Source organism: Pollachius pollachius (genome assembly GCF_949987615.1).
Source record: "Pollachius pollachius genome assembly, chromosome: 3".
NCBI classification, from domain to species: Eukaryota; Metazoa; Chordata; class Actinopteri; order Gadiformes; family Gadidae; genus Pollachius; species Pollachius pollachius.
Window position 1 is genome coordinate 27,294,386 of NC_136936.1, and position 12,829 is coordinate 27,307,214.

The following is a 12,829-nucleotide window of genomic DNA, read 5'->3' on the forward strand; positions in this document are numbered from 1 at the left end:
AGGTGGCAAGAACCACAAATAACATGTATGATGGCCCACAGCCTTATAATTTCGAACCTGTCAGACGTGAGAGGGTGAATGAGGAATTGCAGAGAACTGATGGCGGTCAAAGCCAATTAAATGCATGGTCAGAGGGGAATGAGTGGAGAGTTGCTATCATTTAGCAACGCAGCAACGAGCGCTGGAGCTAGTCAATGAACAGCAGTGGATACAATAACAACACTTTTATTTATGTTTACTGTCAATGAATAGCACCAAGTGAAAGTCAACGTTTTCTTTATATCTAGTGACAGCGATTATGTCGTTCAGATAAGTACCGGTAAACTTAGTCAGAAGATCTAGAAAAAGAAAGCATAATGCTAGCTATGGGCTAACTTGCCAGTCCCACCTGTGAAATCCCCCAAGAAAATAATTAAATTTTACCCCCGACGTTGTAATCAGATTTCCGATTAGTTATCCCACGTTTTGTTGGTAGCCTACTAGCTCCAGTAACAACATCTTTGCCTAGTGTTTATTTTTAAGCTTTATTTAACCCAGTGTGCGAAATACCCGTCAATATTCGGGGGTCCCAATCTCCCGATTGTTGCGCAATACCGATATACATTTTGCAGTAGGCCTATAACATTACAATCTTTCATGGATGCAAGACAATCTGTATTTAGCCTACATGACAACACACACGCACACACATAACATTTTTTGATAATCCGATATGCTATACATTTTAAAGCAACACTGACATAGGAGGCTGCATTGGCTAAATTTGTTTGGATGCACATTGATTTATAACAAGGAGAGGCAAAGTTGTGCATTAAAATACAAACACGACAATAATTGGCACCAATCTGGCGCACTGAGAAGAGCAATCAACTGAATAAATGGCAGGTATAGCCTATCGGACCCGCAATCAGTGCACTTGCAAATGAGTTCCTGCAAGTATGACCGATCGTGGTGTGACATTATTTAACCATCAATCTACCGCAAATACGACCAGACAGATGTACATTGAACACATGCACAAACCACATCGTCCAACCCGGCGGATGCTGACAGACAGCCAATAACAAGCCAAACATCACCACGGCGGGTGTGCTCTCTCTCTCACTCTCACATGCCCGTAAACAATCACTCCAACTTATCCTACTCCAAGGCTAGGCTCTTTCACTAAGACCACAACTAACCACACGGCCTTCATAACCATGCAGTATGCCGAAGCCGGAAAGGACACACGCAGTCGCACACACTCACCTTATGCAAAACCATCCGTTTTATCATCAACATTCAGTCACTGCAAAGATTTAAAGACTAGCCTCTTACCATAAGTTCGAATGGACCCAAAGTGTGTGATTGATACAGTCTGGTTTAGCTTTCCCTTGCTATCCGTTTTTAGTACGACTTTTCAACATTACATCTTTCTTCTGTTAGGCGCACATGGCTAATTTGCCTACGGGCACAGGACTAGCTGGCTCCTCAAGGCAAATAATAGAACATATTTAATTATCTTTCTATCCGTCTATCTATCTGTCTGTCTGTCTTTCTAGTTTTAATGTGATGTATTTTGTGTATGTCAAGTCAGACTTGTTGTCTCCCATGTTCTGTGTGGTCTTGTAGGCTATACTGTCCTGTGTGAGCCGAATCACCTAAATGAATTCCCGATATTAATTAACAATTATTCGCCGAAGGCAAAGTGAATAGTAGGGAATAGCCTATTCCCCACTATTCACGGAGCCTGAGGTGAATAATTGTTAATTAAATGTTTTAGTATATACTACACGTGAACACTCCAAAAATAAACAAGATAACACTTTTTGCCGCGATTTATTTGTTTTTATTAGCGGTTTATTTGTTGTTATTATCGGAAATATTGCGATGAAAACAATATCGAGTTTGACATGTCAATCACGGGATATTGCCCAATATCCCGAGATAGCGAACCAATCAAATTGCGCCATCTTAGGAGGTTCACGTGTAGCATATACTAACTATACATAATATCTATGTATTTATCTATGTTTCTGTATAATCTGCTGAACACTCTCTTACTAGTCTCTACTCTCAAGGGTCTTAATGCGGCTTTGGTCCGTGTCTCCCCAACATGACATCATGCAATGCATTCTGGGGGAAATGAGAATCAATAGCAAACCGCTGAAATAGTACCTACTTTTTCGTATTACATTCCGTATTGTGATACCTAACAACATTAAATACAATGGATTACACTTTAAATCTTTATTACCAGCAAGCAAATTGCACAAATTTGTTGGAAAATAAACCCTGCAACACAGCCTTTAATGTGTTTCATGACAGAGGCCCCAGAGATCGACCTGGATGCCAGTCTAAGGAAGGGCTTGTCTGTCAGGGCCGGATGTCCCATTAGGCTGTTTGCTGTCATCAGAGGCCGACCTGCGCCAAAGGTGACCTGGAAGCGCATGGGTGTGGACAACGTGGTCCGCAGGGGTCACGTTGATCAGGTGGACTCCATGTCCTTCCTGGTCATTCCTGAGAGCACCAGAGAGGATTCTGGAAGATACTCTCTGTCCCTTTCCAATTCTTCTGGAGAGAAGGCTGTGTACGTCCGTGTCAAAGTCCTTGGTAAGAAACAGCGTTTAATTGATTCTAGAGCTGTTGTGAAATACAACTATAAACAACTCTACAGCAGTGTTAATTTGTTAGGCTCCTTCATGGACCATGTATTGTGTGATTGACAGATACTCCTGGACCTGTTGGCGGTCTGGACGCTACTAATGTCACCAAGACGACTGCTCAGCTATCCTGGCTTCCTCCGGAGAATGATGGCGGCAGTCAGATCCTCAATTACATTGTGGAGAAGCGTGAGGTGGACAGGAAGACCTGGAACAAGTGCAGCGAGGATCTGAAGAAGACCAGCTTCAAGGTCACCAATATGAGCCCTGGCATGGATTACTACTTCAGAGTCATGGCCTGCAACAAGTACGGCATCGGACTCCCTCAGGATTCCCCTAGGTCGTACCTGGCTGTGGACCCCATCAGTAAGTCTGGCACTACTCAGGGAGCGTGGAAACTATGCTTTGACATGTTTCTTTTAATGTTTCTAAGATGTGGCCAAAGACAATTGAGTAAAAAAAAACATTGAAATTTATATATTTTAAATGAAAGAAAGCCAACTCTTTTTCAGTATTTTTTTACTAGCTAATTATTTACAAATTGTTTTTGATGAGTGTAGTCTTAAACATAACTTGAATTCCTCTGTTCCTAATCATGATCCATGTCACCAGGTGAACCCGACCCACCTAAGAAGATGGAAGTGTTGGAAATCACCAAGAACAGTGCCACGCTGGGCTGGCTGAAGCCCCTCCGAGACGGAGGAGCCAAGATTAATGGCTATGTGGTGGACTACCAGGAAGATGGCTCTGCCGAGGGCAAGTGGACCCCATACTCTGTGGTCAAAGACATGACCATTGTTGTGGTTGGGCTGAAGGAGGGAACCAAGTACAAGTTCAGGGTCGCTGCCAGGAACTCAGTGGGCGTCAGCCTGGCCCGAGAGGCGGAGGGCGTGTTTGAAGTCAAGGAGCAGCTCAGTGAGTTCACATGCGCTTCACGCACAAACCTCACCTGCACACTACATACACGGTAAAAAGGCACACCATTGCAAAAATATGACACGCAAAATCTTCATCTTGGCCCGTGAGATCAGGTTTAACCTCTTCATCCAGAGTCTGCATATCCGGGCTACGCCCCCTCCCCCCAAATTCAAAGGCATCGTAAGGCATCTGAAAACATGAGAAAGCAGTCATGTGACACAGCCCTAGCCCAGATTCTCTTTTACTCTATCATAACCATTGTTAGCTACGATGGAGGAAAGTCCATCAACGGCACCAGCAACAGCTCAAAGTTGTGTTTAATCAGATAAAACCACCATAAACTGATAATCCAGTGTCCAGGCACCATTTGGAAACCACACATGGTGTTGACAATCAATGTATGTGTAACTTTCACAGGAAACATGGGAATCGCTGTTGATTAGAACACATGATCTTGTCTTATCACGTATTGTAATTCTTTAATTAGTTTGCATTGGATTTGTTGTTTTTACTCTTTTTAAAAATGTAATCCTAGACGTACCTCTCTGTCTTCTGTCTCTACATTAACCCAGGTACTCATAAGATGCTATGCTATGGCCTTTGCAGGGTTACCATTTAAAAATACATTTATTTGCTAAATGTATTTCAGAAAGAAATTAAATCTTCCATTGATGATGTGTTTTATTTACTTGCACAAATTCACTGGTTATCTTTTGTTGGTACCAAGATTATGTATTATAGCTGTTGCAGTAGGGAGACTCTATTAACAATGAGCATTTTATTCTTCAGAAACAAACGAGGAAGCCAAGGGATGACGAGGTTAAAGGAACAGGGCTGTAACTTTTTCTTCCCTTTCTGTAACCAGTGGCCCCTAAGATCATCATGCAGGACATTGTGACAGTGAGGGCTGGATCTAAGATGGTGGTTGAAGCCATCGTGGCTGGGAAACCGGCTCCATTCTGCAAATGGAAACAAGGGAGCGAGGACATCCTGACCTCAGACCGCCTGTCTGTGGTGAAGACTCTGACCACCTGCACTCTGTCCATCAAGAACGTAACCAGGGCTGACAGTGGCTACTACAGCCTGTCTGCTGCAAACAGCACATCCAGCATCAACCAGATCATCAAAGTGGTGGTCATGGGTCAGTAGTACCCATAATTATAAGTCTCAGTCTGGTATATTTGAGTGTGAGGTGATTTAACCGGCCTGCCCTCTATTCTTCCCAGACATCCCTGGTCCGCCCGAAGGACCCCTGGAGGTGACAGAGCTGGACATGGATGCCTGCACCCTGCTCTGGAACCCTCCACAGGAGGACGGAGGCAGCAACATTACCAACTACATCATTGAAAAGTGTGATGTGAGCCAGGGAGACTGGCTCACCGCCTCCGTTGCCTGTACCAAATGCAGTTTCCGTGTAGTCAAACTCACCCCTGGGAAAGAGTATGCCTTCCGTGTTCGCGCTGAGAACCGCCTCGGCATCTCCCAGCCCATCTATTCAGAGAAGACCATCGCCAGATATCCTTTCGGTGAGTTGTTTATTTGGTCTTCCTAATAATAATAATTCTGTACAAATTATTGAAAGGTATATATTATACTGTTATCTTATTTCCCAGATCCTCCAAGTGAGCCCAGAAGCTTTCAGGTTAATAAGATCAACAAGGACTTTGTCATCGTGTCCTGGGAGAAGCCCAGCAGCGACGGGGGCAGCCCCATCACCGGCTACTGCATCGAGAGGAAGGAGAGGAACAGCCTGCTCTGGGCCAAGGCCAACGAATCGGTGGTGAAATCCACCCAGTATACCTGCTTTGGCCTCATTGAGGGCCTGGAGTACACCTTCAGAGTGTCTGGCATCAATCAGGCTGGACAGGGCTTGCCCTGCAAACCATCCGACTTCATTACAGCCAGGACAGCCGTCGGTATGCACTTGCCCCGTGTGAAAGGGGCATTCCCCTATTTTATTTTTTTTGAGTTTATCTGCTGTGGTGTCTGATAGGGTTTATGAAATATATCTGTATCGCCTTGTTGTTCCCTCCAGACCCACCAGGTAAACCAGAGCCCATGGACGTCACCAAGACCACCGTCTCGTTGGTCTGGAGCCGTCCAAGAAATGACGGAGGCAGCAAGCTGATTGGCTACTACGTGGAGTACTGCAAGATGCCTGAGGATAAGTGGACTCGCTGCAATGCTAACTGCATGAACATCCAGACAGAGGACTACGTAGTGACTGGCTTGCAGGAGGGACAGCAGTACCTGTTCCGCATCATCGCCAAGACAGCCATCAACATCAGCCAGCCCTCTGAGCTGTCCGACCCCATCCCTGTGTTTGCAGAGAATGGTACACTGTTTTCACTTCCTGCTGATTGGTGCAGGCAGTTTTTTTTATGGTTTAATATAAGTGATTTTATAAGAAAACTTATTTTGTGATTGTGTTTGAATTATTAAAAAAAATATTTGAAACAAAACACTGAGATCATCTGCTACATATGCTACCTTTAACATCAATTAATGCAGTTGTTCCTCTGTCCCTTAGTTCCCCCCCGTGTAGAGCTAGGTGTCAACATGAAAAACCTGATCGTGGTGAAGGCTGGAGATAACGTCTTCCTGGACGCTGAGGTATTCGGTAAGCCTCTTCCCAAGGTGAGCTGGAAGAGAGATGGGGCACCTCTCGTCCTGGCTGAAGGCATGAAAACGAGTCAGAAGAAACATGTCCACCTGCTGGAACTCTACTCCGTCGCCAGGAAGGAGTCTGGGGACTACACTATCACTGCTGAGAACATCAATGGCTCCAAGTATGCCACAATCAAGGTCAAGGTGTTAGGTACAATCTCCCCCCTATCGCAACAACATTGGCTGACATACCAGCACCAAGTACTATGGACTTGATCAGGGTTAAATGTATACTTAAATGATTTGGGTCTCCCTTCAGACAAACCAGGTCCTCCCGCCTCGGTGAAGATCGGCAAGGTGTTTTCTGACCACGTGCGGCTCCGCTGGGAGCCGCCCCTAGCCGACGGTGGTTCTGAGATCACCAACTACATCATCGACAAGAGAGAGACCAGCAGGGCCAACTGGGCGCTGGTCAGCTCCAACATCCACGGCCACTCCACCGACAGCAATGTGGAGAAACTTATCGAGGGCCACGAGTATGAGTTCCGAGTCAGTGCTGAGAACCAGTATGGTGTGGGAGACACCGTCATGGCCGGCCCCGTCATGGTCAAGAACCCATACGGTAATAACATGCATAACTAGTGCTCTCAAGAGATATGCACCATTAGAGATGATGTGTGCGGATAGATGGAGAGCTGTTAAATAGGGTGTAGGGATAGAATGTACATCTGTAAGATAGGGTGTAGGGATAGACTGCCCAGAGGTACAGCTTTTAGGATGTATGGATAGACTGTTCAGCTGTTCAGGTGTAGGGATAGACTGTACAGCTGATAGAGTCTATGGTGAGATTGTACAGCTGTGAGATAGAATTTAGGGATACACACTCAGCTCTTGGATCATCTGCTGATGCCCTCCTGGTTGTGTTTCTCTCCCTCCAGATGTACCAGGTCCATGTGAGCCCCCAATCATCACTAACATCACCAAGGACTCCATGACGGTCAGCTGGAAGGTCCCTGCCATCGATGGCAAGGCCACCATCCTGGGATACATGTTAGAGAAACGTGAGGCCACGGAGCTGACCTGGGCCAAGGTTAACCGCAGACCTGTAATCGACCGGACCATCAAGGCTGTCCAGCTGACCGAAGGGTCAGAGTACGAGTTCAGAGTCATTGCCATGAACAAAGCCGGCCTTGGAAAACCCAGTGATGCCTCTAATGCCGCCCTGGCTGTTGACCCCGTCTGTAAGTCCAATAGTTTGCCCTTTATTATACCCTTTTACAATTGTGTCTTCTGCATGACAATTGATTATAATTTATATTATGAGTAGTAGTAGTGGAATTGTCATGCTAGTGATAGATAGCAGTACTATATATTGGTCAACATAATTCATATCAATATAATCCCCCCTGCCTATTCTAGATCCTCCTGGCCCCCCCGCCTTCCCCAAGGTGGTTGATTCCACTAAGAGTTCCATCAGTTTGACTTGGACCAAACCAGCTTACGATGGGGGTTGTGAGATCATCGGATACCTGGTAGAGTGCAAGCGTGCTGAGGCTGAGGACTGGACCAAGTGCAATGTTCCCAAAAAGCTCCAGGCCACTAAGTTCCTGATGACTGGCCTGTTGGACAGCACTGAGTACCAGTTCAGAGTGACAGCTGTTAACAAGATTGGATACAGCGAGCCCAGCGAGGTCCCAGGGAACCACATGCCAAAGAACATCCTCAGTAAGTTCAATTGCCTTTTGATCAGCGTCAGTCATGGTTGTTGGCTCTATGCTCTAATCAGAGGACACTGTGCTCTGTCCTGCAGTCGCTCCAGAGGCTGAACTGGACGCTGACCTGCGTAAAGCCTTGGTCCTGAGAGCGGGTGTCACCATGAGGCTCTATGTTCCCCTGAGAGGACGACCCGCCCCAAAGGTCACCTGGACCAAGGTTGGTGCCAATCTGAAGGACAGGCAGGGGGTGCTCATCAAGACCTCCGAGTGGGACACGCTGCTGATGATTGAAGACGTCACCAGATATGACGCCGGGAAGTACGTCTTGTCCCTGGAAAACAGCAGCGGCTCAAAGAGCTACACTATCATCGTCAAGGTCCTCGGTAAGAGCAATTAATTCAACTATGAATGGCTAAAAGCTATTCCACTGATGGTTTCTAATTATACAATTATTTAACTGCAAGATGAAGATATTAAACTTTTTCAAGGTCTTCAAACTATTCTGACTTGTAGGGTATATCACCCCCTAAACATATTCCTCACGGTTCAGTTAAAAGGACATAGCATAAACATGTTCCTCTCTCAGCAACTCCTGGACCTCCAGCCAACCTGGTTGTCAAGGAGACATCTAGAAGCCATGCCTTCATCACCTGGGAACCCCCTCTGATCGATGGTGGAAGCCCAGTGAAGAGCTACATTGTGGAAAAGCGTTTGGCAGAGAGAAAGGCATGGACCTGTGTTGCTACAGAATGTCCAAAGACCTCGTTCAGGATCCCTAACCTGGAAGGGGGGCAGGCCTACTGCTTCAGGGTTCTAGCGGAGAATGCCTACGGCATCGGAGAGGGCTGTGAGACGCCCGGCTCTGTCAGAGCCTCAGGTAGAACCACACGGATAACTTTGGTTTAGACTGCACACAACGTTTTTGTCAAACTTACATGGTATACTTTCTTACTACAACTTAAATTGCCTTAGAATACAAATTAAAATGTGTATGGAAATTGCACAGAATATGAGCCAAATACCTTTAAATGAATGAAAATGTTTAATATGAAAGGGGTCAGTAATTATATTGATCACCACCTGGCTAGATATCTGATGCTGGTCCTATAATTACCTTGCCTCAGAACAACCTGGCCCGGTGTCAGAATTCAAGCCTCAGAAGCTTACCAAAGACTCTGTGACCCTGGGCTGGAAGAGGCCCCTCAGCGATGGAGGCAGCCACATAACCTCCTACATCTTGGAGCAGAGTGAGGGGGAGGAGAAGTGGAAACTGCTGGAGCAGGGGAAGAATATGAGCCACACGCTGGGCGAGCTGATGGAGGGTAAAGAGTACTCCTTTAGAGTCAAGGCTCTCAATGAATCTGGAGAAGGACCCCCCATTGAGCTGACCATCGTGGCCAAAGACCAGATTGGTAAGATCATCTTGGTTCGCTTAAACCTTATTCTAGAAATGATTGTTGATGAGTCATTTCAGATGATATTCAGTCTTTCTTCTGTTTATGAACATTGCTCTGTGTTCCTCTGGACTTCCAGTTCCACCCAGCTTCGACTTGAGTGGTCTGCATGATCTGACCTACGTGGCCAAGGAGGGCAGCACAGTGCGCATCAACATCCCTCTGATGGGCATCCCGTATCCTGCGGCAACCTGGAAAAAGGGAGATGTTGGCCTGGGAGACACTGGCCGAATGTGTGTGGAGGCGTCTCAGGGCCTCACTACCCTGCTCATCAGAGACTGCCAGAGGGCCGATGCCGACACCATCAAAATCACAGCCAGGAACTCAGCCGGCTCCAAGGACTGCCAGTTCAGCCTGAAGGTGGTGGGCCGGCCAGGGATCTGCACGGGACCCATCAAGTTTGACGAGATCACGGCAGACGGAATCAACCTGGAGTGGGGTCCGCCCACGGACGATGGGGGCGCAGAAGTGTCCAACTACATCGTAGAGAAGAGGAGGACCACGGACAGCAAGTGGGCTACGGTGGCCTCGGCTACTCAGAAGAACACCATTAGGGTGATCAGGCTCCATGATGGGATAGAGTACATCTTCAGAGTGTTTGCAGAGAACAAATATGGAGTTGGGGAGTATCTGAGATCAGATCCAGTCATTGCCATGCATCCATTCAGTGAGTTACTTTTGATCCAACATGATCTTCATCCAATGGATTTACATTAGGATGGCTGTTATGATGTTCTTAATGTTGCCCTTCTTCTATGCCTGGTCTGTAGATGTTCCCGAAGCTCCTGCGCCTCCACAGATTGTCAGCATCCGTCACGAGTCTGCCACCTTGAACTGGAATGATCCAATAGACTCTGGGGGCTCCCCAATAACTGGTAACATGAGATAACTATTCATTGTTAGCTGATGTATATAATAATTAATTTAGTAGTGTTGCGTTCTTGAAGAAAGTAGTCTAATCAGGATCGCTTTGAACTCACTTTATTTGTTAAAGTATTTCGGTATGGTAACTATGAAGCAAAAGGAGGGGAATTGTATGGACACGCGTATGAGCGACAAACAGCAGGCCTCTCTACCTAACTCCCTAGTATGGACTGCCGGATGTTTCTGATTTCGTTGGCTCCAGGCCCTGCTTTAATACCGAGTAGGCGTGTCCTATGTGTCGTATTGGCTCCACCCTCCTCACCTGTCTAAAGGTGCTGCCATATGTGGCTGGAATAGTTCTTGCAGCTTATATGTCCTGCCCCCCTTGTGGCTATGTATAGTAATTACAGCTTATGTGTTTGATCCTACTTCCTAGTGGCTATGTATGGTAATTACAGCTTACGTGTTTGATCCTACTTCCTAGTGGCTATGTATGGTAATTACAGCTTATGTGTTCGATCCTACTTCCTAGTGGCTATGTATGGTAATTACAGCTTATGTGTCAGATTCTACTTCCTAGTGGCTATGTATGGTAGCCCATGTGCTTAAAATACGTAACAGTAGATGGAACAACATGCATGAACTGTGTGTGTGTGCGTGCGCGCGTGTGTGTGTGTGTGTGTGTGTGTGTGTGTGTGTGTGTGTGTGTGTGTGTGTGTGTGTGTGTGTGTGTGTGTGTGTGTGTGTGTGTGTAGGATACCATGTTGAGTTTAAAGAGAGGAACAGTTTGATGTGGAAGAGGGCCAGCAAGACTCCTCTGAGGGTGAAGGAGTGCAGGGTCACCAGCCTCATCGAGGGGCTGGAGTACGAGTTCCGGGTCATGGCCATGAACATGGCTGGGCTGGGTAAAGCCAGCAGGGCCACTGAAGCTGTGGTTGCCCTGGATCCTATCGGTAAGTTCACTACTTATGCTAGAAGGTTACTATATTTGATTTTTTGAGTTTTTAGCAACCCAGATTCCAATCTGTGGTGCAGGTGCCCCTAAAAACAGATGCCCCTAAAAAGGTTTAAAATAATGTTGATTGATATGTGATTGTTCCCATCAGATCCTCCGGGCAAGCCTGATGTGATCAACGTCACCAGGTGCTCTGTGACTCTGATGTGGGCAGCGCCCAAGTACGACGGCGGCCACAAGTTGACGGGGTACATGGTAGAGAAATTAGAGGCCGGAACCAAGGCCTGGGCCAAGGCCAACCACGTCAACATCCAGAGCTGTGCCTTCACTGTTACAGACCTGACAGAGGGAGCTCAGTACGAGTTCAGGATCAGGGCTAGGAATGCTGCTGGAGCCATCAGCAACGCCTCCGAACCCACAGAACTGCTCACCTGCAAGGATGAATATGGTAGGAGAGGGAGCATCGACATTCATATTGTAAACAATGCATGGACACATCCTAATGAGACAGAGCAGCTCGATATATGGAATTTCAATTTGTAGTGTTAACAACACATGGTTACACAGTAATAATGTTGCTATTCTTCTGTCTGCTACAGAACCTCCATCAATCACCATCGACCCAGAGATGAAAGATGTTTCTGTGAGGGCTGGCGACACAATTTTCATCACTGCCTCGAAGATCCTTGGTAAACCACCACCCACAGCTGTGTGGTCCAAGGCTGGTCGCGAGTTCAAGAACTCTGACATTGTTAGCATCACCAGCACCCCAACTTCCTCTACCATGTCCATCAAGTACGCAAGTAGGAAGAACACTGGAGAATACACTATCACCGCCAGCAACCCCTTCGGCATCAAGGAAGACCACATCAAGGTCAAAGTTCTTGACATTCCCGGACCTCCAGGCCCAATTAAGGCCAGCAACATTTCAGCTGAGAAGTGTACCCTGACTTGGCTTCCCCCTGATGAGGATGGAGGATCCTCCATTAAATGCTATGTCCTCGAGAAACGAGAGACCAGCCGCCTGCTGTGGACCAAGCTAGCCGAAGATGTCATGGATTGCAGATTTGTAGCAATCAAGCTGATCAAGGGCAACGAGTACATCTTCAGAGTGTCTGCTGTAAACCAGTATGGAACTGGAGACTCTGTGCAGTCCGGCCCCATCAAAATGACTGACAGTTACCGTAAGTATAAACTAGAACGCTTGTTTAAATGCTACATAAGGAGCTGTGATTTTTGTACGTTGCTATAAACTCAGTAATAATTATTTTGTTCTTCCTCCAGGTGCACCCGGTCCACCATCGACGCCAGAGGTGGATAACATCACCCGAAACTCAGTCACCATTTCTTGGAAGAGACCAATCGTGGATGGAGGAAGTGACATCAGAGGTTATTGTGTTGAAAGGAAGGAGAGGAAAGGAATGCGCTGGGTGAGAGCGTCTAAGAGGACGGTCCCTGACCTGCGTTTCAAGGTGCAAGGTTTGAGTGAGGGAGTCGAGTACGAGTTCAGAGTGACTGCAGAGAACAAGGCTGGCTTCGGGGAACCCAGTGAGCCTTCTCACCCAGCTATGACCAAGGATATCGTATGTAAGTAAAGCCTACATCAACACCATGTCATCATGTCTCAAACTGTAACCTAATATACCAAAATGGCACCAGTAGTTGTTTTAGATT

The 12,829-nt window shown here is 46.7% G+C and overlaps 1 protein-coding gene across 1 annotated transcript in view; it reads left to right on the forward strand.

Moving 5' to 3' along the window:
• Positions 1 to 12,829, forward strand: part of ttn.2 (titin, tandem duplicate 2) — a gene marked incomplete at its 5' end in the record, with an annotated part of 205,553 nt that overhangs the window by 141,114 nt on the left and 51,610 nt on the right. Inside the window, 20 exons of the mRNA XM_079733755.1 lie at positions 2,308 to 2,592; positions 2,709 to 3,008; positions 3,255 to 3,557; positions 4,426 to 4,701; positions 4,787 to 5,086; positions 5,174 to 5,476; positions 5,596 to 5,895; positions 6,091 to 6,378; positions 6,487 to 6,789; positions 7,106 to 7,408; positions 7,587 to 7,892; positions 7,978 to 8,265; positions 8,469 to 8,759; positions 9,007 to 9,294; positions 9,416 to 10,003; positions 10,107 to 10,211; positions 10,956 to 11,153; positions 11,307 to 11,603; positions 11,755 to 12,339; positions 12,440 to 12,742. Of these exons, the coding sequence (XP_079589881.1) occupies positions 2,308 to 2,592; positions 2,709 to 3,008; positions 3,255 to 3,557; positions 4,426 to 4,701; positions 4,787 to 5,086; positions 5,174 to 5,476; positions 5,596 to 5,895; positions 6,091 to 6,378; positions 6,487 to 6,789; positions 7,106 to 7,408; positions 7,587 to 7,892; positions 7,978 to 8,265; positions 8,469 to 8,759; positions 9,007 to 9,294; positions 9,416 to 10,003; positions 10,107 to 10,211; positions 10,956 to 11,153; positions 11,307 to 11,603; positions 11,755 to 12,339; positions 12,440 to 12,742 (6,210 nt within the window). The remainder of the gene's footprint in view (positions 1 to 2,307; positions 2,593 to 2,708; positions 3,009 to 3,254; positions 3,558 to 4,425; positions 4,702 to 4,786; positions 5,087 to 5,173; positions 5,477 to 5,595; positions 5,896 to 6,090; positions 6,379 to 6,486; positions 6,790 to 7,105; positions 7,409 to 7,586; positions 7,893 to 7,977; positions 8,266 to 8,468; positions 8,760 to 9,006; positions 9,295 to 9,415; positions 10,004 to 10,106; positions 10,212 to 10,955; positions 11,154 to 11,306; positions 11,604 to 11,754; positions 12,340 to 12,439; positions 12,743 to 12,829) is intronic.